Source organism: Ochotona curzoniae, unplaced genomic scaffold (genome assembly GCF_017591425.1).
Source record: "Ochotona curzoniae isolate NIBS_2020 unplaced genomic scaffold, NIBS_Ocur_1.0 contig_4501, whole genome shotgun sequence".
Classification (NCBI taxonomy): Eukaryota; Metazoa; Chordata; class Mammalia; order Lagomorpha; family Ochotonidae; genus Ochotona; species Ochotona curzoniae.
Window position 1 is genome coordinate 1229437 of NW_024466307.1, and position 27610 is coordinate 1257046.

A 27610-nucleotide genomic window follows, 5' to 3' on the forward strand; every position below is an offset into this window, starting at 1 on the left:
TTTTTAAGTGTAGTTAATGCTGATCATAAACATGACAGGTAAATTTCTGGAGGGAAAAAACTGTTGAAGAGCTGCAGAATGGTCAATGCAGTCTCCGACTAGCCTCGCTCATTGTTGGAACATTTGCCTGCTTTTAGCACCCTCTGCTGGTGAATCAATATTATGCACATTTTACATGGCACTAAAAAACAGACCTTGGTGAAAATGGTAAACTCTAAGATTTGAAGTGAAACAAAACTTGCTTAAGTCTCACTGGGGCAAGACAATTACTGTTGCTTCATCATACATTTGTGTGTGTGTGTGTGGATAAGACTAGTATGTTTTTCCGTATTGTTTCCTTCATGTTCAAAGGGGGGTATTAAGGGAGAAGGCCCACCCGATTTCCCACCCTCCCCAGGTCCCAAATGTAGGGCACATCATACATTTTAATAATAATCTTAGAAAACTCGCAGGATGTGCGCACGTCTGTGTGTTGCAAGGATTCAGGGCTATTCACCAACAGGAAAGTACAGTTCAAAGTTTATGAAGGTTACAGCTTTCACTCATCCTGAGAAAGTCCCAGTTATAATGCACCTGCACTTACCGTCCCTGCTGGAGAGGAGACAGACCAGGCCATTGAGGCAGGAGTCGGCGACCTCGGAGATGCTGGTGGCGCATCTGCCCACAGTCTGGATGGTGGCTGCAGCAAACTGCTTGTCCTGGCTTTTGACGTAGGTCTACGAAACATTTCAGCGAACCAAGAAAACACGCTGCATTAAAGACGTGCCAGGAAGTGCAGAGCACACAGGCTTCACACAAGCACGGTAGAAGGCCTGCTGTTTTACTTAGTCTGTTTTTGAACCTCACGAAAGTGCACACCTACAAGCCAGGCTCATTCACCTGTGGCCACAGAGCAGCCATGCAAGGACAGCCATTAGTTCAAGCAAAAGCCTGAGAGATGACGAGAACTCTCTCTGGAGGTTTCAGTTCATTTAACCACAGGCATCTGTGGCTGTGAGGCAGAAAGGGCCACTTCTGCAGAGACACCACAGCTGGACCAAGGACACCACAGCTGGGCCAAGGAAGGCAGGGGCCAACAGGCTGCTGGAGGTCACTTCACTTTCAAACAGGATCAGAATAGGTGCAAAGCTACAACGAGCTGCATTTCAATAAAGACTAAACAAATACCATACATTTAAATACATTTTCTATGAAAGTATTTTTTTAAAATACACTGAAATAGCACATTCAAACAAAAATAAACTAATCACAGAGTGTAACATGGGAAACATAAAAGACGGTCACAAAACTTTCAACACCCTTTACTAAAGAACTTCATTTTGATTAACCCTTTCCTAATTTAAGAAACTAAGCTTTCACTGCTTAGAGAAGGGAACATACTTACATGTATCTAAACATCATGTGTCAAATTATACATAAAAGGGATTTAAGGTGCCATTCTCAACTGAGATTCTTTTTTAGAGATACATTTATTTATTTCAAAGGTCAGAAGCAATCTTCTTTCTGGTTCTATCTGCAAATGGCTACAAAGGACATCACGGGGTCGGATTAAAGCCGGGAGTTTGGTCTGGGTCTCGCACGTGGACGGCATCGGCCTGGGCACTTGGGCCAGCTGCTGCTTTTCCCAGGCAGCAGCAGGGAGCTGGACCGGAAGCAGACCAGCACTGACAGTAGTGACTTTATCCACAAGGCCACAACACCAGTCCCTCACTGGAATTTTTTTTAAAAAAACTTTCCAACATCAAATAGAAGTCTCCAATATAAAGTGAACAAAGTGATTATCTAAAATGAAAGTGGTTTCTAAGGAAATGAAAATGGAAAAATAAAATTTTTAAAGACGTATTTATTTTTATTGGAAAGGCATATGTACAGAGAGAAGGACATGGGATCCCGGTGCATGACAGGTAAGAATTCAGCCACCGAGCCATGCACTGGGTCCTAATTAGTGGCTACATCCTTGCTTCGCATGTGTTAGCAACCCACATGGGCACTGGTTCTAGTCCCAGCTGCTCCACTTCCCATCCAGCTCCCTGCTTGTGGCCTGGGAAAGCAGTTGAGATACCACAAAGTCTTGGCACCCTGCACCCACATGGGAGACCCAGTAGAGGCTCCTGGCTCCTGGCTTCAGATCAGCTCAACTCTGGTCGTAGCAGTCACTTGGGGAGTGAACCAGCGGATGAAAAATCTTTCTGTCTCTCCTTCTCTCTGTACATCTGCCTCTCCAATAAAAACAAATAAATCTTTAAAAAAAAAAAACACACAAATTTAGTGACAATGACATCCAGATGATTAAATGTTGAAGAAACACACTGCCCTCAGCTCCACAAAGGCAAATCCAATCACACGTAAAACCATTCCAAAGTTTAACTTCCGCAATTAAAATCATACTTGAATGATGAAAAGAAATTCCCTGCTCTCCTCACAGCTACTAAAAATATCTATACAACTTAAAGACAAAGTCAATCACATATTTGACAGTGATGAAAATTAACATGTGTAAAGGAAAAACATTTCAGAGACTTGAAAAAGCAAGCCTTCTGAACCATCCCGACCTTCCCTGAGTGGCCCAGCACTATTCTCTGCCGGCTCGGTACGCATCTTCTGCAAGCCTGACCCACTCCTTACGTGCAGGGACAGCGGAAAGGCGCTCCAGGAGATGACCCAGACAAGAGGAAAACCTGCAATACTGATGCGCCATCCACTGCTGAGCTGCAGGCAGAGCTGCAGACTCTTCCTCCATCACAAAGCTCACAGCGTCCATGACAATAATTTTGGAATAATATTTTTATAGGAAATGCAAGTAGAAAACATTTCATCCGTCAGGATATGTGACATAGTATAATAAAACAAAACAGACACAATAGTTGAAAAACAAACCACAGGCGCACAGGTGGCCGGGTGTAAACTCTTTGCTTAAAGCTGTACGTGAGACCAAGGGAACAATTCTAAGACAGTGATGGGCCAATCAACCAGTGTCAACCAGGTAACGAATGAAGACGTTCTCAGGAGAGCTGACGACGGATGACAACAGCACAAAGAGACAGAAGCCACAGCAGAGTCACAAACCGCTAGGAAAACATGGAATTATAGGCTTGTATTTTCATTTTTGAAAATGTATACATTAATGATTTCCAGACTGAGCGAGACAGACACACACCTTAGGAGTGATGTTATAAGTAGCACAAAAACACCAACCTGGAATTCTCGAAGCAGAGTTGATATGTTGGCTTCATTTGCCAAGTTCGTTAAAATTTCCAGCTACAGCAAAAAAAAAAAAAAAAAAAAAAGCATTAAAACACAAATAAAACTATGAATTTAATAGAGGCCAGATAATTAATTAGAGGTTGATTTCTGTTTTTATATAAAAATCACTTTCTCGCAAATACGGTAAGGTATACATCCTGGTGAACTGAGTTCACGCTCTTATGGCAACACAGACGAGGTCATTACATAGTTCTTCTGTTGTTGTTTTTTCATTACATATTTCTTTTTTTTTTTAAATATTTATTTTTATTATTTTTTCATTGGAAAGGCGGATATACAGAGAGGAGAGACAGAGAGGAAGATCTTCCGTCCGATGATTCACTCTCCAAGTGAGCGCAATGGGCCGATACTATGCCGATCCGAAGCCAGGAGCCTCTTCCGGGTCTCCCACGCGGGTGCAGGTTCCCAAAGCTTTGGGCCGTCCTCTGCTGCTTTCCCAGGCCACAGGCAGGGAGCTGGAAGGGAAGCGGGGCTGCCGGGATTAGAACCGGCGCCCATATGGGATCCCGGGCGTGCAAGGCGAGGACCTTTAACCACTTGCGCCACCGCGCCGGGCCCCATATTTCTTAAAAATAAGGAAAAGGGCCCTACATCTTCACTAATTGTACCAATTTTACAACCTACATTTAATGAACCTTAGCAAATATAGGTGGTTTAAGTTTTAGTATCGATTAAGAACATTAGAAAATAATCTAAGCTCCACATAATTAAGTCTCTCCATTAGTCACCCTACATTCAACTAATCAAAATACTTGTGATGCTTTTCATTTCCTCTCCTGAATGTAAGAAATACACAATTTTAAAAATCCACCTTCAGGGCAGGTGGGGTAGCGTATCACACAGCCACCAATTTTAGAACCAGACACTCCATTTCAAATCTGGCCCCTGCCTTGTGGCCTGGCAAGGCAGCGGATGGCTGAAGGCCCTGGCCCAGCTCTGTTAGCTGCAGACGTCTGGGCAGTGGAAGACCATTCTTCCTCTGTTTCGCCATCTCTTTCAAGTAAAAAGCTAAATTAACAGTTGGTCTCCAAGGAATCTGAAATAAAATATCTGCTCTTAATCCTAATACCTGTTGAAAACAAAAAAGATTTTAAGAAGCAACAGACTATCAATGAAGCAAGTCATAAGCATTTTAATATCAGTAACTGCATTAAAAGTAAATGGTATATACACTTTAGTTAAAAGCAACAGATCATGGGATGTTCTCCATATATTCTGGGTAGACACCATTGATTCAACTCTCCAGGATTACTTGACTCCTCATTCCGGTTCATGACACACAGTTGAGCTATGCTGGTGAAGTGTGTCTCTATTCCACACTCACAGCATGCAGAGGATGAGAACACTGCAGGTGCACCTGCGCCAGCGTGCTCACGCAGACCGCAGCGCGGGCACACACAGACCGCAGCGCGGGCACACGCACACCGCAGCGCGGGCACACGCACACCGCAGCGCGGGCACACGCAGACCGCAGCGCGGGCACACGCAGACCGCAGCGCGGGCTCACGCAGACCGCAGCGCGGGCACACGCAGACCGCAGCGCGGGCACACGCACACCGCAGCGCGGGCACACGCACACCGCAGCGCGGGCACACGCACACCGCAGCGCGGGCACACGCACACCGCAGCGCGGGCACACGCACACCGCAGCGCGGGCTCACGCACCTTCAGGGTTTTGATCATGGTCGGGTCCGTGGATCTAACGTAGAAACTCTTCAGATACGGCTCAAACATACCCTAGAGTTCAAAAACAAGCATGAATGCATTTATTGTGATAAAGTATTCACTTGACTCTTACATTCTATGTTCACAACGTACATACCTTTCTTTGAATTGACATAGTTGCTATATTTTGCAGGACAATGTATTGCACCTCCCTGAAAATTAAAAGACAATTTTCAATGGAAACACTTATAAAGAAAATATCTCTTAATAAAAAATGTAAAATTGAAAAACTTTTTGCAAATATTACACATTTATACCTTCTTTCAACGGATTTTTCCTATAAAGGCCTAATAAACTATGGTGATATAAGGCGAAGTTCAAACAAAGTTTATAAAACTATACTTTGTTTTTTTTTTTAAAACATTTATTTTTATTATTTTTTTATTGGAAAGGCGGATATACAGAGAGGAGAAACAGAGAGGAAGATCTTCCGTCTGATGATTCACTCCCCAAGTGGCTGCAGTGGCTGGGGCTAAGCCCATGTGAAGCCAGGAGCTTCTTCCAGGTCTCCCACACAGGTACAGGGTCCCAGGGTTTATCCATGCTTGACTGCTTTCTCAGACCACAAGCAGGGAGCTGGATGGGAAGCGGGGCCACTGGGACTAGAACTGGTGCCCATGTGGGATCCCAGCATATGCAAGGCAAGGACTTTAGCCACTAGGCTACCGTGTCAGGCCTCCACAAAATGATACTTCTAACACAGAGAGCCAATACAGTAGCTGCTCTGAACACATGCAAGGGAAGTGTTTTTAGGGGTTAAGGGCTTAAATATCACCACGGTATGCCACCCTAGGAGACAGCAATGATGACCCAAGCACTGGGGGTCTGCCCTCCCTGCGGAAACCCAACAAGGAGTTCCAGTCTCCTGGCTTCGGCCTGGCTCAGCTCCGCCTGTGCGAGCACTGGGCGCAGGAGCCAGTGGGATAGAAGGGTATTCTTCCAATCTGTGTCTCTCTCACTGTATTTCTCTTTTCACATAAATGAAAAAAAAAAACTTTTTTTTAAAGCAAAATGCATCACTGAATAAAGAAGAAATATATATGAATTTACAACCTACCTATTGCTACGAAGTAAACGCACCAGAGACTTAGAAATCACACCAGCCTCAGCTTTGGGCGAAATGTGCCAATACAGCTGAGCCACGGCCATGACCACCTGCAGGACCACACGGGAAGCAAGAGCAACGGTGAGTACCAGCTGCTCTCACGCAGCACTTCCTCCAGACGCCAGCAAGTGTTGAAGTGTGAGTGTGCCACATCTGTGTCGAGTCTTACACTGCGATCTGGAATGCAACTGGAGCTGGGGTCTCTGCAGATTCTCTAAGACCAAGACAAAGCCATGCCGTCACAGAACAGGCCCTAACTGCAGTGACAGTGCCCGACAGAGAGAAAAGGACAAGCACAGGGAAGACCATGAGGACAGAGCTCACACAGGCCCTGACAGGCTGGCCACGGCAAGGGCCACCAGTGCCACCAGTGCCACCAGGGCCACCAGAGGCCGATTCTCCGCTAGCCCCCTTCAACTTCAGACTTCCAGCTTCTTCACAGGTGAGAACAAACTTCAGCCGTGCTCATACCTACATCTTAGGGCAGTGTGCACAGCCGTGCTGGGAAACAAGGCACGGAGTGACGGCAGGAGCATGGCAGAGCTCAGCCCCACGCATCCCACGCGCGGCCCAGCAGTGTGCTGCTGCTCCGTAAGCCTGACTGTATAAAGAACATGTCAGAGGGCAGCAGGAAGTGCATGAAAACAGAAAAACCAGCCCTTCACAGCCTCCGGGACAGCACAAAGCGTCTCCAGCTCGAGCCCAGCAGGTTACAGAGCAGGTCTCAACAAATTCTCAAAAACTGACACCATTTAAAAAAGCTTCCTCGCCACAATGCAACAGAACTGAAATAAATAACAAGAAACTCTGGAAACTATGCAAACACATGAAAATTGAATAGTTTACTCTAAAATAACCCCAATAGATCAAACAGCAAATCAAGAAACATTTAAGTTTCTTGAAATAAATGAAAATAGAAATGTCATACAGCCAGCTCTACAGAGGGAAGTTTACAGTGTTCAAACACATACCAAAAAGAACTGAAACAAACAAAAAACAATAGAAGACAAAAGAAAACAAATCCAAAATTAGTAGAAAGAAAGAAATATCAGAAGTTGGAATGGACAATGAATCAAGTACGGACTAGGAAGACAATTGCAAAGGCAGGAACGAGGGCTGGCGGTTCAGGCAGCAATCAGGAGGCAGGTGTCCCCTAGGCAGATGGCTGGGTCTGAGTCCATTCCCCAGGCCAGCTTCCTGCAAAAGTGCAACCTGCCAGCCCCAAGTGATGGCTCAAGTGGATGGGTCCCTGCCATTCCAGGAGGGAGGCCTGGACTGGGCGTCTGACTCTGGGCTTTGGCTGGCCCTTTCCGTCAGACACTGGGAAATGCATATACTGTCAGGAGCCCTGCTGCCTCCCTCTCTCTGCTTTTCAATTAAGTAAAAATTTTAAAACATCAGTAAAAAGAAGAGTTGGTTCTTTGAAAAGACAAAACTAACAAACCCTTAGCTAGACTAAAAGAAAAGGGAGACAGAGGAGCAACCCCCTCAATATAAAGGATCATCAGAGACCACGAGGAGTGACCCCTCGATATAAAGGATCATCAGACCATGAGGAGTGACCCCTCGATATAAAGGATCATCAGAGACCACGAGGAGTGACCCCTCGATATAAAGGATCATCAGAGACCACGAGGAGTGATCCCTCGATATAAAGGATCATCAGAGACCATGAGGAGCAATCCCTTGATATAAAGGATCATCAGAGACCATGAGGAGCAATCCCTCGATATAAAGGATCATCAGACCATGAGGAGCCACCCCTCGATATAAAGGATCATCAGAGACCATGAGGAGCAATCGCACAACAACCCTGAGAAGCTAGTGGGCGATTCCTGCAAACGTGGACCTTCACAACGTGAGCCACACAGAGACAGACAGCGTTAGGGGTCAGTCAGAACTCCTGCAGCCCTCCTCCGTGCATGTGCTGCGCCCGTAAGCCCCTCCAGGGCGCACGGTCCAGCCCGCTGGCTGAGTGCCTGCAGACTGTGCTCCACTGTGGGCATCTGAGGAGGGGACCCCGGGGCCCGCAGCTCTCGCTCACAGAACACTACCTGACAAATAGGAACAATTATCAAGTGCCAATTAAACATTTTAAAAGCACATTTCTAAATCAAAAGCTGAAACGTACTTAGGCAACAGTTCTCAAAAATCAGGCTTCTGATGTTTAGCTTATATTCCACACTGTGGTTTCAGTCATTCTTGACAAATGCTTGGTGTTGAACAAGCACTCCGCTACTGAGTTGACACACTTGTGGTTACTGTCGCGGCCAACACCTGAGCGTCAGCGCGAACCTACCGCGGCGTTTCTGCTCTGCAGCAAAGGCTTCGTGTTCCGAATCAGCAGCCTGTGGTCTGGATCCATGGCGTAAGCTTTCTTCCCCTTCCCGGCCCCTTCTTTGTGCTCATCATCAGAGTCATAAAATTTCTCACTGTCTTCAGGACCATCATCCTGGAAGAAAGAATCCAAGCCCGACATCAGTTCTGACCCAGAAGAGACCAAACATTACACCTGGGTATGCCAGCAAGGTCCGGGAGACGCAGAGCGGAAGCCCCCTGAGCACTTGAGGGACTCCTTCCTATCAGAGCAACATTTCTCCACAACCGGAGGCATCACACAGCCACAAGACAAAGGCCTTGCTCTCCTCCTGTTTTGTAACAAAGTCACTGCTACTCAGGGCTGGGGCCAAGGTTTCTAAGCAGACTACAGTCAGTCTCTAAATCTCTAGCCATACTTACAGACAGTCAAAGGGACTACCTGGCCATGACAGCTGGGCCTTGAGCAAGATCCACCATCAGAAACTGGTCAGACACTCTGTATTTTGACCAAAGGGTCAGGGGGAAAGAGGGCACTGCATGAACAGTGACATAAAAATCATAAAAACCTTGACTGGCAAAAAGTAGAAGTTATGCAAGCCTCTGAATTGTCAAGAAAAGTCTGAGTGTAGGGGTTATGAGTATCCATGGCGGTTACTGCCTCCACCAAAACGCTTTTGGTGCTCACAAGTAAACAAGCAACAATCCGATCAGCCAGGGCTCAGGGGCAATTTCTGTTAGCAAATACTTGAAATCCATTTGATTTATTTTATCTCGAGTTTTACTATTCCCAATTTCTGTTATCCATATTCAACTGCAGTCAGAGAACATTAAAATTCCACAATGGATGTGTTTTTAAAAAAAAAGAATGTGTAAGTTTTCAACTGCATGCCCTCATGTGATGAATCCTCAGGCCACTCCCCCATGGCACCCAGGCAAGAACCGTTCCACCTGACAAACCCACACTGCACACACGCCTGCTGGCCACGTGAGCGTCATCTGGTCACTGGAGGGACTACGCAAGTATCTCAAGGCCCGTGTCCGCTCTCACCGTACTTGAAACGGTCCCACGATGCAAGAGGAAAAGTGACACTGACAGCAGGATGTGTGAGACACAGGCTGTGAAGTGCTCCCTCACGGGAAGGGCAGGCCTCCACCGGGTAAGAAAGAAACGTCCATGCCGAGGATGCCAAGATCCAGACAGGCTGCTGATCTTCTCATGTGCCTAATTCATACATTCAACCTTAGCACGCGTATGAACATGTGCAGGAGACAACAGCCTGCTCGGGCCTCAGAACCAGCTGTGCTTCCTGGAATTAGGGGGTACACAACTGTGCACCGTGGGTCTGCTCGGCAGGCCAACCCCACTCTGGCATGAATGGAACAGCAATGAGGGCTTCTAGCCCTCCCAGTCAGAGAACTCTGAGGAGGAAGACCGCTAGGACCCACATGCAACAAGACCGCTGCTGATCCCTGAAACACTGGTAAGCACCACCGTCAGCACAAAAGGCCTACTTCAATCCGTCTAATATTACGGCGGGACAGCTGTCCATAAAAGGAACCACTTGGTGCTCCAAGAGACGCGAAGACCTCATCTGCATGGTGGGGGAACAAAACAGGGGTTTTAAAAGCAAGCCTCACAAAAATGTGTCAATAAGTAGCCAGAAATGTCTTTGAAACATAAAAATCAGAAAGTCCGAACAAAGAAAAGAAGGTTTCAATAAAAATGACAAGGAAAAAAACTGGAACAGAAACATCACATCTAAAGAATACAAAAACTGAAATTCAAAACTTAGTGAATGGGATCAATACCAGAAGGGAAAGTGCCCTGGAACCCCGAGCAACAGAAACCACCTCAACCGGAAAAAGGCAAGAGGAGGGACAAAAACACACAAAGAAGAACCTCAGGGACCTGCAGAATTACAGCAGGAAACACAACATTCTGTCACCTCTGCTGTGGAAGCAGAGCGCACGGAGGACGGGGCTGCAAAGGTACTCAGCTTCCTGGCAAGGGGAAAGGCGGGAAGGAGGAGAAGCTGAGCCAACACTGCGCAGGAAGTGGAGCCGTCGGGATACAAACCAGAGCACACCTGGGATGGCAACACAAGGGCAGTGGTTTGACGTTCTAAGCCACAATATCAAATCCGGAAGTTGATATATATGGCATCTCTATCATAAAAATTGCTTAGGTTAAAAATAACTGACAGGGCCCAGCGCTATAGCCTAGTGGCTAAAGTCCTCACCTTGAATGCGCCGGAATCGCATATGGACACTGGTTCTAATCCTGGCAGCTCCACTTCCCATCCAGCTCCCTGCTTGTGGCCTGGGAAAGCAGTCAAGAACAGCCCAAAGCCTTGGGACCCTGCACCCATGTGGGAGAGCTGAAAGGGGTTCCTGGCTCCTGGCTTCTGATCGGTGCAGCACCAGCCGTTGAGGTCACTTGGGGAGTAAATCATCGGACGGAAGATCTTCCTCTCTGTCTCTCCTCCTCTCTATATATCTGACTTCACAATAAAAATAAATTAAATCTTAAAAAACAAAAAAGTAACTGACAGACACTTATGACTACAGAAACAAATTAAAAATCCAAGAAATAGCATAAATGCGGGTAAATACAAATGAATATAATTTTTATCATTGGATTTCCCGTTTCTAGGATGCATAAAATATAAATATGTATTACATGACTTCCAAATTAGGCAGTGTAATGTACGAGTGGGATGACAAGCAGGTGAGGGCTCAGGACTCTCCCTCCGAGATGCACACGTCGCCGGTGGCCGCGGCTCGCGCTTCCTAGCCAGCTTCCTGCTAGCGCTCCCAAGAAAGCCGAGGAAGATGACTCAAGTGCTTGGCCTGTGCCGACCACACGGGAGACCCAGATGAGGCTCCAAGCTCCTGGCTCGGTCCTGGCCACTGCAGCCATGGGGGGGGGGGGTGGAACCAGCGGAGGGAGGATTTCTCTCACTCGCTCTCGTTCCTCCTCTCTCTCTCTCTAGAATTCTGCTTCTCAAAGAAAAAAAAGACATGCACCTCAAATAACTGGCAAAGATAACACTAAGATCTATAATGAAAAAGAAAATGAAGAGATAAAACACTAAAGCATATTTTGCTTAACCCAAGATAAGAAACAAGAAGAAAGGAACAGAATAATGAAAAAACACAGCAGAGCGTAAGACTGAGACACAGCCACAGCAGTGAGCACCACACACACACACACACACACGCACACATACACACACACGCACACAGGCGACACAGAAACAGACAGCGTCGAGAAACAGATTACAGCTCACTCAAAACTAAGACAATTCAGACAAAGGAAAGAGTGCAACAGGAAAATATTTCCTATCAGCCTTTTAGAATCATCTACACAGATGGACAAAATCAAGAATTAAATTTTACAAAGGAAATGACATGATTCTATAAATACGTATTATTAAAAAAATAAATTAATAGTCCATGGGTAAGATAAAACACAAAATTTTGTTTCACAACCAAAAAAAAAAATCCTTGTAAAAATCCATCTGCAAAAGAAATCCTGAAGCTTCAGGAAGGCGAGAGTCAAACTCTGACCCGGGGCAGGCGTGCACGAGGCTCAGGAAAGCACGTCCCCAGGGGCCGTCAGGAACAGTGGGCATGAAGAAGAAGCTTGCTTTCTGCAGAGCTCTTATTCCCTAGCTACTTCTTTAAAAGCTGAAAACGTGCCTTAAGAACACATTAAACGACATTCTAAACTTGAAATTTTCTTAACACTGCAAGAGGTTTCATAACTTAAGTATAATTGCACTCAAACACAAAAGTTGTTCTTTCCAAACTTCAGTCATAAAAACTGCCACCAAAACTATGTATCAAGATTCTGAAAGGTATTGGCCAACAACACTTTTAATTTCTAATTGCAAAGTAAAATATTTAGATAATTCTTACTAAGCTTTGTCATGTCCTAATAAAGTTCAATTTTAAAGAGCTAATTTGTAATAATTAGACATTCCTTTAAAGCTTCAATGACTGTTTCATTTCAGCGAACCCCACTGGAGAGTTTTTTTCCAAGCCACTTTTAAAATTTACTTGGTGCTTTATAATACTTATTTTTAAAATTCCATTATTTCTATAAAAGCAACTTACAAATTTATATTTGTGCTTCAAGCATTCTCCTATAATAGGCTTGAATGACAAACAAAATACATAAGTCAATTTATATCCTTGAAAATTATACAAACTTGACCTAGAATAAAAGAAACAACTCATAGGGATTGCAAAGAGTAAGGTAAATTTAAGAAAATAAAAATGCAAATATGCATTTTAGCAGTCTCTTGAATTTATTAACCTAAAAGGTTTAATTTCCATTTTCCTGCATCAGCTTTATTTATAAAATGTCGTGCCCTATAAATATGCTGTTATTTTCTATAGTCAAGCACCCTCTTAACAAATCTTCTCATTAATATGTAAATGTGAAGTCAATGGCTCTTCTCTCTGACAGTCCCCTGAATTCCTAGTGCACTGTATAATCTATTTATCATCAAAGATGTCAGTTAGAAAAATTATGGGAAACGCACTGCAATTGATATGACTGCAATCTACTTTGTCAACACTTAATTGTTCCTCAAATCATACATTTACATATAAACAGCCTAAACACTGATCTATAATGATGCAAATAAACTAAATTAAAAATCTCTTCAGTCCCTGAGGAAGCTTGTTTGTATTTGATGTGTTCATTTTAGAACTTACTGACAAAAACATGGACAGCTTTTCTAAAAAACTTTCTACTCATTTCAAATTCCTCAAAAACGAAATTGTTACCCTTCTAGTAAATTAACATAAACAAATGTTGTTAAAAATTCAATGAGAATCATGATTTTGGTCTTTGAACATCAAATTTAATTAAGGTTGGTCTAACTGAAAACTAAGCTTGGTGGCTCTGAAGTTAGTTTTTTTTCTTTAACAATTAATAGGCTAGCACCTTACGAAAGTAAGCAAAAATGTTAGTTTCAAAGTCCTAAGATAATGGCACAGAGGGAAGGACGCTGGCAGTGTGAGCAAGTGCACCTGCTGTCGGCAGTTCCAGGTATGCTGTCAAAAGTCTGTGTCTCTGTTCCTTCATCTTCAGAACGGGAGTAAGTCCAACCGCCTAACCCCAAATAGAACACTACAGAAGAACGGAAAGGAAAATAATGGGCTATCAAATATGAGCATCACTTCTCACACTTTCTTTTAGTACTTGAGGGAATAACTGATTTCCATGAATCTGATATTGCAGGTAGCTTTTTAATTTTAAATACTGTTGAACTTGATGTATTATTTTAATGACATCTGGTAAACGGTCATTAACTGATCCTTACCGGTCCTGTTAAGCAACTTCTGACTTTCCACAAGAGGGAGTGGAGTGTTAGAATGAAGAGGCACCTGCACCATCGCACCCATGGTATATTCAGCTCAACTGCTGGCGGTCAAAGGCAGCAAAGGTGGTACTCACTCAACAGCGACTCTCCACCTTCCCTGCTGAGAATCACTCATGCTCTGCATGCTTTTCACAAGGTGAAGGCGGAACGCAGAGCAGATCTAAGTGTCAAGTACTTCACGGTTCCCTTCCAGCTACGGCCAAACTGCTTTGTGATTGTTCTGCCCATCTTTACAACTGAAAGTACCATTTGTAGTCCTAAAAAGCAGGAGGCCTTACAAACAATCAGTGAGAAAGCCTGCGCGTCTCCAAGCGCCTGGACTCTGCACGCCAAAGGATGCGAGGCTCGTGCCTGGTCCAAAGGCCGCCATCACCAGCCAAGGCTCTCACGCCTGCAGTGTCCGATTCTGCCACACAGTAAGACCTGGCCTATCCAGCCCCTTTACACTGGTTATGAACAGACCCCGTAGGCACACACAGACATAAGCCATTATGACAAACTAGTCTCAAACAGAACTTAAATAATCAAAAAATAAGCCTTCCAGAGATCAAGGTCAGCTGACACCATCTTAAATTAATCAATATGGTGGAAATATTTTATCAAAAGTAAACCTTCTAACCACTAGGATAACTGAAATCAAACAGATGCCAGTAATCGCCTCTAAGGGGTCAACAAACAGGTTTTAAAAAGGAAATTATTTTTACTTATGTGCTTCAACTATTTCTACAATTTAAAAATCTGTATAACAGCTAAACACAAATCATTAAGTCTGATTTTTTTCTTTGCCCCCTTCTACCTCCCACCCCAAGGAGTCCTGTCAAAGTTGAGGGGAATGGCAGGCCGGGAAAGGCTGCTCTGTTGGCAGGCGTGGCAGACGCCCAGAGAGCACCAGCGCGCCCTGGCTGTCCCCGGGGGTGATGCCTCGGCCTGGGCACCGAGCAATGCCTGGGCACCGAGCAATGCCACACCAGACTGCAAACAAGGGGGGGACAGGCACTCTATGCACAGAGTCCAGACTCCCTCTTACACAAGTGCAGTGACTGCTGTTCAAGGACTTAAAGGAACACACGAAGAAAGAATACTGCCTCATTTCACACACCTTTCAATGTGAGCTTCATCTAAAGCAGGATGGAATAAACACCAAGGAACAGAAAAATGGAGATTTTTAATATTCATGACACATTTCCGAAGACATGGCAAATAAAGAATATACATTAAGCCCTATTTCTATATCAAAATGATGAATGAGAATGTCAGAAACATTCTAACGAGGTGACGAGGCACACACAGGCCCTTCCTCAGCTGGGGAAAAGGAACGGGCGAGCAGGAGCTGGGTGGCAGCGCCCGTCCCATCCGGCTACCAACCACGCCAGGGTCAGCACATGTCCAACAAGGACACGGCCGTCCAAGCTGTCCTTGCTCGGCAAGTAAAATCATCTCATGGAATAGAGAGACAAAAGGAAAGGAAACACTAACATGAGCATTCTGTTATCACTTTCTCATATGGCATAAGTCAAAATATACTTCTTCAATTGTCAAGTAGAATAATTACTTTGATAATACAAATTTTCAAGTGGAGTTAGTTTTACAGGATTTTGCATAGATAGATTTTTACATGCTTAAGTAGCTCTTAATCCTAAAAGTGGGCCAATGTAGAAAAAATAAACATTGTATAATCCTTCACAGGAGCGGTGTGTCATCTAAAACAAACACATGTCCAGTGCGGCTACATTCCCCTCTGACTTCAGCATGATTTGTAACCAACATGAGCAGGATGTACTGAGCACTTGAGGCCCAATCATGAATTAGTACACAAGCTACCGTGCTATATTTTAAACTATCTTGTTTTTTTACAAAAATAATTTTTTAATATCTATAATACTGTAATTTTAATAAAAACAACACTAATAATATGCAAATATTTAAGTATTTTCTAATTATATCTATTACATATACATTATTATGATCTTTAACGATATTTAACATGTATCACATTATAACATTCAATATGTAACAGACTGATACATATAACTGATTTCATCAAGAACTATAACATTTTTAATTTTTAAAATAAGAATAAGAAGTATCAAGTGCCAATTTGCACAACGAAGTAACTTCACATTAACGTGTGTCATTAATTTTACAAAAACGGTATCAATTTAAATGAAGAAAAGGAAAATGAACATATTTTAGAAATGAAATTAGGAAAAAAAAGTTCAACAATATTTATCTGTAACAGCAACTTAACTACCTCAAGCATAAATTCATATGCAACAGAATCGCATCGCCTATTTATAAAAGCAAGAACCTGGAAAAGCCAGGGATCAGAGGCGTGCAAACAATAAGCCCCAGAGAGCCCCGGGCTGACAACATTCCTGTAAGCCAGGCAGCCTGTGCCAGGCAGGCCTGTGCCAGTGTGCCAGCCTGTGGCACACTCCATGTGCCGTCACAGGTACCAGTCAGCATGTACAATCCCAGTTTTTCAAAAATAACATGAGAAAAATTAGTCCTACTGAAACAGGTTTGTAACTTTCTCTACTTGAGTTTTCTGTGCACATTTCCAATAGTTCATCCCGTTAGTATAATTTTTCAACTAGAAGAGTGTTCAAACTCACCTCTTTCCAAGGACTGACAAACTGTGTCCGGGCGTATCGCGTCAGCATGTGGATGATTACGACCTGCCCCCACTCTTCCACATCCACCAGTAAATTGCAGAGCTTGCGGTAATTCTTGTGGATCAGATCTATTCTTTCTGGGCATACTTCTTCAAATGCCATCACCACGCTGCCGGCCACCAGCTAGAAAAGAAAGAAATAGCAACTCATTAAAAAAGTTCTCTGCCCTTCCAAGGTCCTACTCAGGAACTCAGCTCCCTAACCACCGTTACAACACCCCGGCCTAAAGGACTCAGTCTTCCAGGGACGCTGAGTGCCCACATCTGGAGGACACATTTCTAGTGCCGATCACTCAAAGAATAATTTTAATGACTTGATCTCTGAAGAGAGATCATTACTGATACTTTTCTATTTTCAATATGCTGTTGATATAAAAATTAAACACTGACATGTACCTTTTCCATTTTAAAGCTAACTAAATTTTAACCTCAAGATTCCTAACAGTGGGCAGAGAAAAAAACATTAACAAGGATCACACTGTGTCAGAATGAGAATGTCAACAATTCCATCACGGACATATGCTGACAAGTGTATCAGGAAAGCATAGGTGTTTTTAGTGCAAAAACATGTGGAAATCCTACTCATCTTAATCCACCTGATTTTAACAAAATAAAGTTATTTACCAAAAAAAAATTCCCTGTTTACATGTTAACACATCATAATCTCATGTACCAATGCATATTAATACATAATCAACAAAACGCAGCCTTCTCCAGGACCAATTAACAAAATAAACGGAGGTTTCTGAATTGTGACCTTTTCACAAAGCAGTGAGAGTAAGATTCCTTTATTGTAAGGACACAAGAGCAACAAATATATAATAAACAAATATTGCCTCTGTATGTGTCACTGATATATCTGTAGTTGGCCAACAACACAATTTCAGGGAAAAAAAATAATCTCATATTCTCTCTGAACACTAGGGATCTTCATTTTAGTGTCTAAAAATTCCCCAATGAGAAAATAAGCAATTAAATAGCAATATAACTTACTGAAATTATACATTTTGAAAAATATTAGATACAATGATATTTGTATTTTGAGTGTTTGTACCTCTACTTGGCTGACGCTCAGTTTATTAATATGCAACCAACAATACAACTGAAAGAAAACAGCTCAGAATATAGACTTGCTATTATGCTAAACAAGTCCCAAGTCCTGTGGGGACTTTATGAATTACCAATCAGTATAGACGTGAAGCTGCATTTATTGAAGCTAGCCCAGCCCATGGACTGGTGCCTGCTGGTCCCAGCATGCATGCACCTCAATCGAAAAAGCAAAGAATTGATTATTTGTGTGAACTAAATAAAAATGTATTATACATATAATTTCCCATTTGCCACTGATATAGAAAAGAAGTTTTGTGCTTCAACTCCACATTTTGATGTTTTCTGCATAAATAAATTTCTCCAGGAATTTCAGAAGTTACATTCTGTGGCAATCACATTTCTGTTAAGGTTAAAATTTATATCTTTAAAATGTCTTAAGCACATTTTTTGACATCAAACTACGACATCACTATTTCTGAAAAATAAGCATCTGTATATTTACATATATGTAAGATCTTAAAATATTTATAAACTGCTAAAGGATACTGAAGTAGAAAGATAAGGATATCACCTAAACTGCAATAATTAAAACACTACAATACAATAACTCAATAGCTGTAAGTTTTAAAAATATATCATTTAAGATTAAAGATTATAGAAATTCTTTCCAAATTAAATGAGAACTCAGTTGTCACATTATACTAAACTTCTTAAACTAAGTACGTAACAATTCTAAAGCACTAACAGCCTCCAAGGTTCTGGAGAGACCATGAACAGAAAAAGGGCGAACACCTAGAAATCAAGCCTAAGGGAGCTGCAACAACAAACCGCAACGAAGAACTGACTTGGCATAGCTTCAACCTGAGAAGAGCACCTACACAGGACTGACCACCTGTACCGTCTGAGCAGGCCCCGGACTGCACCTACACAGGACTGACCAGCTGTACAGTCTGAGCAGGCCCCGGACTGCACCTACACAGGACTGACCACCTGTACCGTCTGAGCAGGCCCCGGACTGCACCTACACAGGACTGACCACCTGTACCGTCTGAGCAGGCCCCGGACTGCACCTACACAGGACTGACCACCTGTACCGTCTGAGCAGGCCCCGGACTGCACCTACACAGGACTGACCACCTGTACCGTCTGAGCAGGCCCCGGACTGCACCTACACAGGACTGACCACCTGTATCGTCTGAGCAGGCCCCGGACTGAGCACTAGCAGAAGTCTTCAAAATTTTGTTCTACTGAATATCCAGTATTATATAAAACATTCAGAATTAAAGTAAAATGATTTACTCAGATTTTAAAACCAAAAAAAAAAAATATTGATTTCCAAAAAACAGGCAGTTAATTTCCATCTCACTGTGTCAACAGTAGCTTTTCATATACAGGGATAAATAAATCACTCCAACGAAACCAGCAATGAGCTCATCAAATTCAAATGCAGTTTTCCATTTATGTATTTTTTATATTAAAGCAATAAACATGGTTCATTTATCTTCTCTTGGTTGCCACGCTGTTCTGTGCTGTTGCTATGAACTTCAGCCATTAGCTGTGCTCCAAGGTAAACTACATGAACCATCAACAAAAGTGACACCCCATCTATGGAGTTCATATTTTCTCCAGATTATCTATGCTAGTTGACAAGCTGGTAATGAAAAAAATCACACTAAGCAAATGGTTCTTCTAATAACAATAAATTTTCTATAAAATTATGAAGGGTACAAAACGTTTCCTTGCATCTATTTTGTCATGAATTCTAATTAACGTTGCAAAAACCTGAGAGTGCTGGGTCATCACGAGAAGCGCATCAGACTTGATTGATAACACGGTCTAAGTCAGCCCACGCTGCCGAGATTTCCTTCCCTAAATTAATGGCCATCCAACCTGCCCTAATCATACAGCCCAAATGATATTCCCCTTCTTATTTCAATTTTCTTGAGGCATGGAAAATGGGAAAGATGAGTCATTTATCTTCTAATAGCTGGATAATAGATCTATCACAATAAAACATCTGCACAAACTCAGAGTATGGGTTTTTTTCTGCCCGTAACAGTCAGGCTTTTTACCAACATTAAACCAATAACTTACAAAATGGTATCTTATCTTACAGTTTAGCTATAAACTGTCAGTCTGTTCATTAAATGTAATGTTATGTCTAAAATTGAGAGGAAACTTTACGTCATCAAAAATATAAACAAACAACTCAGCTTTTTAGAAGATGGTGATCATTTGTTTTCCCAAGAAGCTGATTAACATTAGATAACTAAATGCTACTGAAAAGTCTTCCTTAAAATTTTGCCAAAAAGGAAAAAGGTAAAGGAAAGGAAGCATCCTGTTTTTGAGGCATTTTAAACAAAAGAATGCTCACTTTTATACCTTAGTCGCTTAACAAAGAAAGATGTCCATGTTTTAAAGACAAACAGGATTATGTATTATAAATTTTATAAGCAAATTAATAAGTGAATATTAGGAAAGTCAGGCATTACAGCACAAAGTGTTTAGATTAAATAATGAAGGCAGACGAACATTTCATAAAAGTTTCGAAGTATGCATTAAAATTTATATAGTAATATAGTTGGCTAGGATTTACAGAATCCAGACAAAATGTCACCCCTTTAATTTCATTAGGTTTCTTTAGTATCTTCAAAAACACACAGGTATATTTGGACAACAGCTACTCAAACAACACTAAGCTGTTATAACTATATTCTGAAACCCAGCGATGACGCAGTTTGGAGAGACAGTCCTGTCATGTGACAAATGGAAATTTTTCTCCAGCTAAAGAGAAACTGCTGTATCGTATTTTCGTATGATTACAATAATTTCACATTTACTTGAAAATTATTGTACTAATTTACTTTTGAGCTTCCAACTAAAAGAAAATCTTCTCTTTGTCTTAATATCAACATAAGTTTAAGGAGGGATTTACATAGGTTATGTATCAGAAGCATGTTATCAACTTGACACTGATCCCAAGAGTATACAGCTGACAGCAAATAAATTCCACTTCAAAATGTGAAAATAAATGAAATAAGTGACATAAAAATTTTAAGAAGGAAAATGTCAAATTATTTGATCCTTTATTGATTGTAAATGTCAATATTAACATTTTTAATTTGGTAGGGGGAAAGATGTTCCTGTATGCCTCTAATAAAGTTAACACAGGTGACCAAAGGTGGGGAAAAATTAAGTAATGACTTATTAAACACTGTCCGCAAAATCTGAGGGAGTCTTCCAGAAGTTCCTGAAAACACATACTACGAAAAAACTAAAAACGGATTTAAAACTGTTTGGCACAAATAAATTTCTAGTTCTATTTTCCATAAACTTTTTGAGCAGCATCATAATCTTGCAGAGAAAAATCTAATGGAAAAAACTTTGAAAATGTATTCAAACAATCATTCCAAATAAATCCAAATCTACCCAAACCGTCTCCCCACCACCAAAAAAAAAAATCTATGACCAAAGCAAAAATAAAAACTAGAGGTTTAAAATTTTAAATTACACTTAAGTACAAAAACAAAGCCTAAGTTGCCAATTATTTTCCTACTTCTATCACAGCAAACACTGGGCAATGTCACAGCACCACAAATATCACAACACCACAGACACCTGGACAATGTCACCACACCACAGACACCTGGACAATGTCACCACATGACAAACCTGGACAATGTCACCACACCACAGACACCTGCACAATGTCACCACAGACACCTGGATGTCACCACACCACAGACACCTGCACAATGTCACCACACCACAGACACTTGAACAATGTCACCACATGACAAACCTTGACAATGTCACCACACCACAAACACCTGGACAATGTCACCACATGACAAACCTGGACAATGTCACTGCAAACACCTGGACAATGTCACCACAAACAGCTGGACAATGTCACAGCACCGCAAACACCTGGATGTCACCACACTACAAACATCTGGACAATGTCACCACATCACAAACCTGGACAATGTCACTGCAAACACCTGGACAATGTCACACACCACAAACCCCTAGACAATGTCACCGCAAACACCTGGATGTCACCGCACCATAAACACCTGGGCAGTGGGGTGTGTGGTGTGTGTGCCAGGGAGGGCAAGAGGGAGGAGGGCACAGTGAGCAGCACAGAGAGGCAGGAATCAGAGGAGGGCCTGCGGGTGAAGCACCTTCCGCAGCAGCAAGGGAAACTGTCATCTGAGGATGAAAACACACTTCCTCACAGACTACATGCAAGACAGAAGACTTGATGATGCCGTTCAGAAAGGGAAAGTTTCAAGGAAAAATGGGATCCAAAAAAGACTGGGGAGAGAGACCCTTCGGAAATTGAGAGGTAGAGTCCAGTGTTGTGGGACAAAGTGTTAAGCCTCACCCATGCGCCATCCAAGATCCCACATGAGCGTTAGTTCAAGTCCTGGCTTCCCACTTCCGATTCCTCTCTCTGCTATCGAGCAAGCAAAGCAGCACAGCATGCTGCTCAGCTCCATCCATGTGCCGGCCTGTGCTCACCCCTGCTCTCACCCCAGCCCTGTGAGGGCCTGCACCCACCCCTGCTCTCAGCTCCAGCCCTGAGCGCTGCAGGATTTTGGGGAGTGATTCAGCTGGTGGCCACTTTGTTTTTTCTCTCCCAAACATTCTTTTTACCTTTCACATGGTGACCACACACACACACACACACACACACACACACACAAAGTCTTGAACCAAAGATAATTATGGCAAATGATACTATGTAAACAAAAGCAATTTATTTTAATGACATAAAAGATTACTTACTGTGCTTTTATCTCTCAAAAGCTTTTCAATTACTTCAATTAACATTTCCTTCTGCTCTGGATCAAGACTGAAACAGCAAAAGAAAACCTGTATTAATTTCTTTCTTCTTAATAGTAGTTTAAATGATGCTTAAAAAATTTTAAGAGGGGAGAGAAGAAAAAATTTTTTAATACAAAAACAGGAAAACAAATTTAGAGTAGAATAGGAAGGTGTCTTGCTTTTAAATTTCATCATATTAACTTACTTAAGAATATTTTTTAAATCCTTAAAAAAAATTCATTCTTTTAAAAAAAAGATGTAGGGCCCAAGTCCTCACCTTGCACATGCTAGGAAATTGTATGGGAATCAATTCATGTCCCAGGAGTCCCGCTTCTCACCTAGCTCCCTGCTTGTGGCCTGGGAATGCAGTCGAGGACGGCTCAAAACCTTGAGACCCTGCACCCACATGGGAGATACAAAGGAAGTGCCTGGCTCCTGGCTTTGGATTATCTCAGTTCCAGCCATTGTGGCCACTTTGGGAGTGAATCAGCGGATGGAAAAGCTTCCTATTTGTCTCTCCTCCACTCTGCATATCTGACTTTCCACTAAAAATAAATAAATCTTTTTTAAAAACCTAGAGAATGGCACCATGACATAGGAGCCAAAGCCACGATCTATAGGGTACCCGTCCCATGTCTGCATTGGTTGCATCTTAGCTGCTCCACTTCCCACCCAGCTCCCTACTGATGATCTGGGAAAGCAGGAGAGGATGGTTCAAATCCTGGGACCCTGCTCCCACATGGGACACCCAGAAGAAGCTCCTGGCTTCGGCTCAGCTCAGCTCTGGCCACTGCTGCCATTTAAGCACAGAATGCAAGATCTCTGTCCACATTTCTCTCGGCAAATCCGCCTTTCAGATAAAAATATCTTTAAAAAAAACCAGCAAGTTTTTTTAAATTTATTTTATTTGAAAGGCAGAGTTACAGGAAAAGAGAATGATACAGGAAAAGAGAGGAGAGGAAGCTTTGATTCACTGGGCTTTGATTACTGCTGGGTGGTAACCTGATCAACTGGCATTCCAAACACAGCCTGTGAGCAGCACCAGCACTGCAGGCAGCAGCTTACTGGCTGCACTGTAACAGTGGCCCCAAAGCTCACTTCTAAAACAAACTGGAAAACCCAGGAAAGTACTTTGAATTAGGTAAAGCACACACTTCTGTTTCAAGTGGATTAAGAATATAACAAAGGCAGCAATCACTTCTGCTCCGGAAACACAGCTGCTTCAAACAAATATGGGGAGTTTCCAAGTGACTGCAGCACCAAAGCAGCAGGTGGAGAGACGTGGTAGAGAAGAACGACAAGTGGACTGGCATGTACTCCGGGCACAGAGAAGCAGCTGGGCATGCTGACCAAGGATGCCCACTCCACTCGGGTCAGCACAGACCCAGACATATCAGAGGGGCAACATCGCAACTCTGACAGCAAACCTGGAACAGGAGGGCTTACCGACCACAGATCTACACAGCTGCGTTATTAGCCACTTTAAGTATCCATATCCAATGGTCCCTTCAACGCCTGCAAATTCCAGCTTCAGACACCTTACAAGAAGTCTTTCCTAATTAATCCCACTTCCTTCATCCTTACTTTCTGGCAAAACTTTTGTCATGGTGGTCCCATCATTAGCACACCTTGGTACACACACACAAGGGCAATTCAAAAAATTCATAGGCGATGGGCCTGGCGCCATGGCCTAGTGGCTAAAGTCCTCGCCTTGAACGCCCCAGGATCCCATATGGGTGCCAATCCCGATATGGTTCTGACCCCAGCAGCCTTGCTTCCCGTCCAGCTCCCTGCCTGTGGCCCGGGAGAGCAGTCGAGGACGGCCCAAAGCTTTGGGACCCTGCACCCACGTGGGAGATCCAGAAGAGGCTCCTGGCTTCGGATCGGCATAGCATCGGCCGTTGCGCTCACTTGGGGAGTGAATCATCGGACGGAAGATCTTCCTCTCTGTCTCTACTCTTCGTATATCTGACTTTGTAATAAAAACAAATAAATCTTTAAAAAAAAAATCATAGGTGAAACTTTTTGAAATAGCATGTATATCCCACAAACCTTCTGAAAGTAAATTTACCATGTGCTAAGATCGTGGTTAGTTACAGTTTACATACAGTTATTTTTGTATGACTGATTTTAGTTATCAAATACAGAACAGGCCATTGCTAAGCATCACATCCTCGACCATTTTGGTTTTTTTAAGATTTTTCAAATTTTTATTGGGAAGGCAGATTTACAGAGAGGAGACAGAGATCTCCCATCTGCTGGTTCACTCTCCAAGTGGCCACAGCAGCAAGAGACAGCTGATCCGAAGCCAGGAGCCAGGAGCTTCTTTGGGGTCTTCCACACGGGTGCAGGGTCCCAAGGCTTTGTGCCATCCTTGACTGCTTTCCCAGGCCACAGGCAGGGAGCTGGATGGGAAATGTAGCAGCCAAACACAAAGTGGCACCTATATGCGATCCTGGAAGTTGCAAAGCAAGGATTTAGCCACCATGCTACCATGCCAGGCCCATATCATCTACAATTAACAAACACAGCACTGTGAACATAATATCAAACAAACATGGTATGGCACTACATTTTCAAACGTCACTTCAAAAATCATTTAATAAAATAGTTCTGGGAAAGATGAAATAAAGAAAAGAGCAGAACGGAACAAAAATCAAAGAAGGGGAAACTAAGACAATTAAGACTCTACCCAAGACAGAAATCTCAGCCTTCTAGTAACAAGAGGCGCTAGTGTGCCAGAGACAGTATGTGAACGGGAATTCAAACTCTGATCTATACATCAACACAAGCTCTAATTTACAAACTCACATTTAAAACCTGGATAAGGCTTCTATAACCACAACAAAACTCAAGGTTCCTAAGTGTCTGGTGGCGCAGGGCAGCTCATCCTACAAGCTAACACAGGAAGCCTCCTCGGCGGCTCACGTCCTCAGCGTGATGAGCACAGCACGCACCTGTACAGCTTCTGGATGGCATGGGCCGCGTTCTTCCTGACGTAGGGTGACAGGTCGGCAGAGGCTTCCTTGATGGCGAGCATCATGATGGGCACGATGATGGGCACTCTGATGCTGGACAGGACTCTGAGAGCACTGGCACGGATGAGCTGGTTCGGGTCCTAAAACAGGGAAAATGCTCATCAAGATGTTAGGTGTAAAATAGTCCACAGCTTCTTTATGAAGCTAACAGGTGCTTGTCGGGTCCAACACCAACAGACCTGCTGAGGTGAGCACCCAGTGTGCAGCAGAGGGTAAACAGAAATAAACGAATAGTCCTAACTGACATTGGTCAAGTATTATTAGATGCAGCTGATTTTTAGCATTTCCTAATAATAAAATCTTGAAGATCCTAAATGTATCTTTAAAAAATGTATTATATGCCCATTTGAAATACTTCCTACAATTAGTTACTATGATGAACAGTTCTCTGATGCATGCTAATGATTAAACACAAAGAAACATTACAGAAGCTGCAAAATACATGGCTAAATGATTATATAAATAATTATCCACGATATTGAGTGGACACTACGGGAGGCCTTTTACCTCTTTCAAGACACTACTATGCTACTCGGAGGATTATTGCTCCACTCCTTGGGACGACACACCCTCGGCTGCGTGGAAACCTTGGTAAGCTGCCTGCTCCCTCCACAACTCACCTTCAGCGCACGCTGGAAGGTGCTGATGGACAGGAGGGCCAGGTCCTGCTGCTCCTCGGCGTAGCGGACCAAGTACACGTACACCAGCTTCTTGATCTGATACAACAACAACAAACAGTCAGCGTCTCACAGCCAAGGCAAAGACGACAGCACGACAGGTTCTAAGCAAAACAAAAATGACAGTGTTGCAATCAAAAAGCTTGTGTATTTCAGCAGTTTAATTATTTAATCCACGACAGAAACATCCTCTCAAGTGTCCCATCTCTCAAAGGGAATTTTTTTAAGCCCTTAGCAAAATTCACACAGGAAAAGTAAAACATTAACTGAAGTTTCTCAGAAGCAGAGAGAACCTACACCAGGGCGGCCATGTGGGAGCTCATACTTCCTGCACTGGTAGGCCCGGAGCCCAGCTGTGAGTTCTGGTGGCAGGCACATCCTACTGTACATTACTCAACAGTTTCACTTCAGAATGACAGTGTACAGCGGGTGCTCGAAAAGGTTCATGGGAAAATAGAATGAAAAGAGTAGCTTATTTTGCCGCAAAAAAAAAAAAAAAAAAGGCCTTTAAAAACTCATGTATATTGGGCCCGGCATAATAGCATAATAGTTAAGGTCCTCGGCTTGAATGTACCAGGATCCCATATGGACACCAGTTCTAATCCCAGCAGCCCCACTTCCCATCCAGCTCCCTGCTTGTGGTCTGGGAAAGCAGTCGAGGATGGCCCAAAGACTTGGGACCCTGCACCCGTGTGGGAGACCTGAAGGAAGTTCCTGGCTCCTGGCTTCAGATCAGTGCAGCACAGGCCATTGCGGTCACTTGGGGAGTAAATCATCGGACGGAAGATCTTCCTATATGTCTCTCCTTCTCTCTGTATATCTAACTTTGTAATAAAGATAAATAAATCTCTTTAAAAAAAAAAAAAAGTCCAGAGAGAGCCAAAGCAGCAAAGTACAAAGCCAGGTACCCTCCTCTGGGACAAAAGCCTGGAGCTCAGGTACCTGAAGGACTGCAGAAAAGGCAAAAGGCTTCTACTCCAGAAATTCCAGGAATTCCCATGCAGCTAAAAATGAAGACAAACAACTTCCTCCGGTCACCCTGGAAAACAGGTCCCAAAGGACCATTTCCCTTCCACAGGATCTTCAATGGAAGTCACCCCAGGTCGCTAGCGAGCTGGCCGGCTGGTTAAACAAGCTGAACTGCACCAATCGCCAATTCCCACTATGTTCCCTTGGTGCGTCACGGACTAAGGCCTTAGAGACAGTTGTACGACATGCAGGGGAGTGAATGAGTGTGAATGAGTGTTGCAGAGTTTTTGCTTCAACAGAGCACGGATGAAAGAACATGCTGGGGCAACATAATGTCCTTGATGAGAATCACATACACCACCTAGGTTCTCACGTGGGACTGTCTCCAACAGGTAGCAAACCTCACGATCTCCATGTCGTACTTGATTCACTTCACGTTAATTATGCTTTTGTATGTCATTCTTACTGAGTTTAAGCTCTAAAGGATTGATTTCTTCTGCATCTTCCTTTGGATTTTGTACAACAGAAACCAGAGATCACAAATCAGAATGTTCATGCAA

The 27610-nt window shown here is 43.1% G+C and overlaps 1 protein-coding gene across 3 annotated transcripts in view; it reads right to left on the bottom strand.

The window, feature by feature from the left end:
* Positions 1 to 27610, bottom strand: part of AP3B1 (adaptor related protein complex 3 subunit beta 1) — a 151263-nt gene that overhangs the window by 95205 nt on the left and 28448 nt on the right. For 2 of the 3 annotated variants that reach the window (XM_040985954.1, XM_040985955.1), the window contains exons 4-13: positions 26025 to 26120; positions 25324 to 25484; positions 22328 to 22394; positions 16425 to 16607; positions 8394 to 8546; positions 6047 to 6144; positions 5087 to 5141; positions 4930 to 5001; positions 3196 to 3258; positions 584 to 716 (exon numbers count right to left, since the gene is read on the bottom strand). In XM_040985954.1, the coding sequence (XP_040841888.1) occupies positions 584 to 716; positions 3196 to 3258; positions 4930 to 5001; positions 5087 to 5141; positions 6047 to 6144; positions 8394 to 8546; positions 16425 to 16607; positions 22328 to 22394; positions 25324 to 25484; positions 26025 to 26120 (1081 nt within the window). Of the gene's footprint in view, positions 1 to 583; positions 717 to 3195; positions 3259 to 4929; positions 5002 to 5086; positions 5142 to 6046; positions 6145 to 8393; positions 8547 to 16424; positions 16608 to 22327; positions 22395 to 25177; positions 25283 to 25323; positions 25485 to 26024; positions 26121 to 27610 lie in introns of those variants that run through there. The other variant, XM_040985956.1, reaches the window with a different exon arrangement.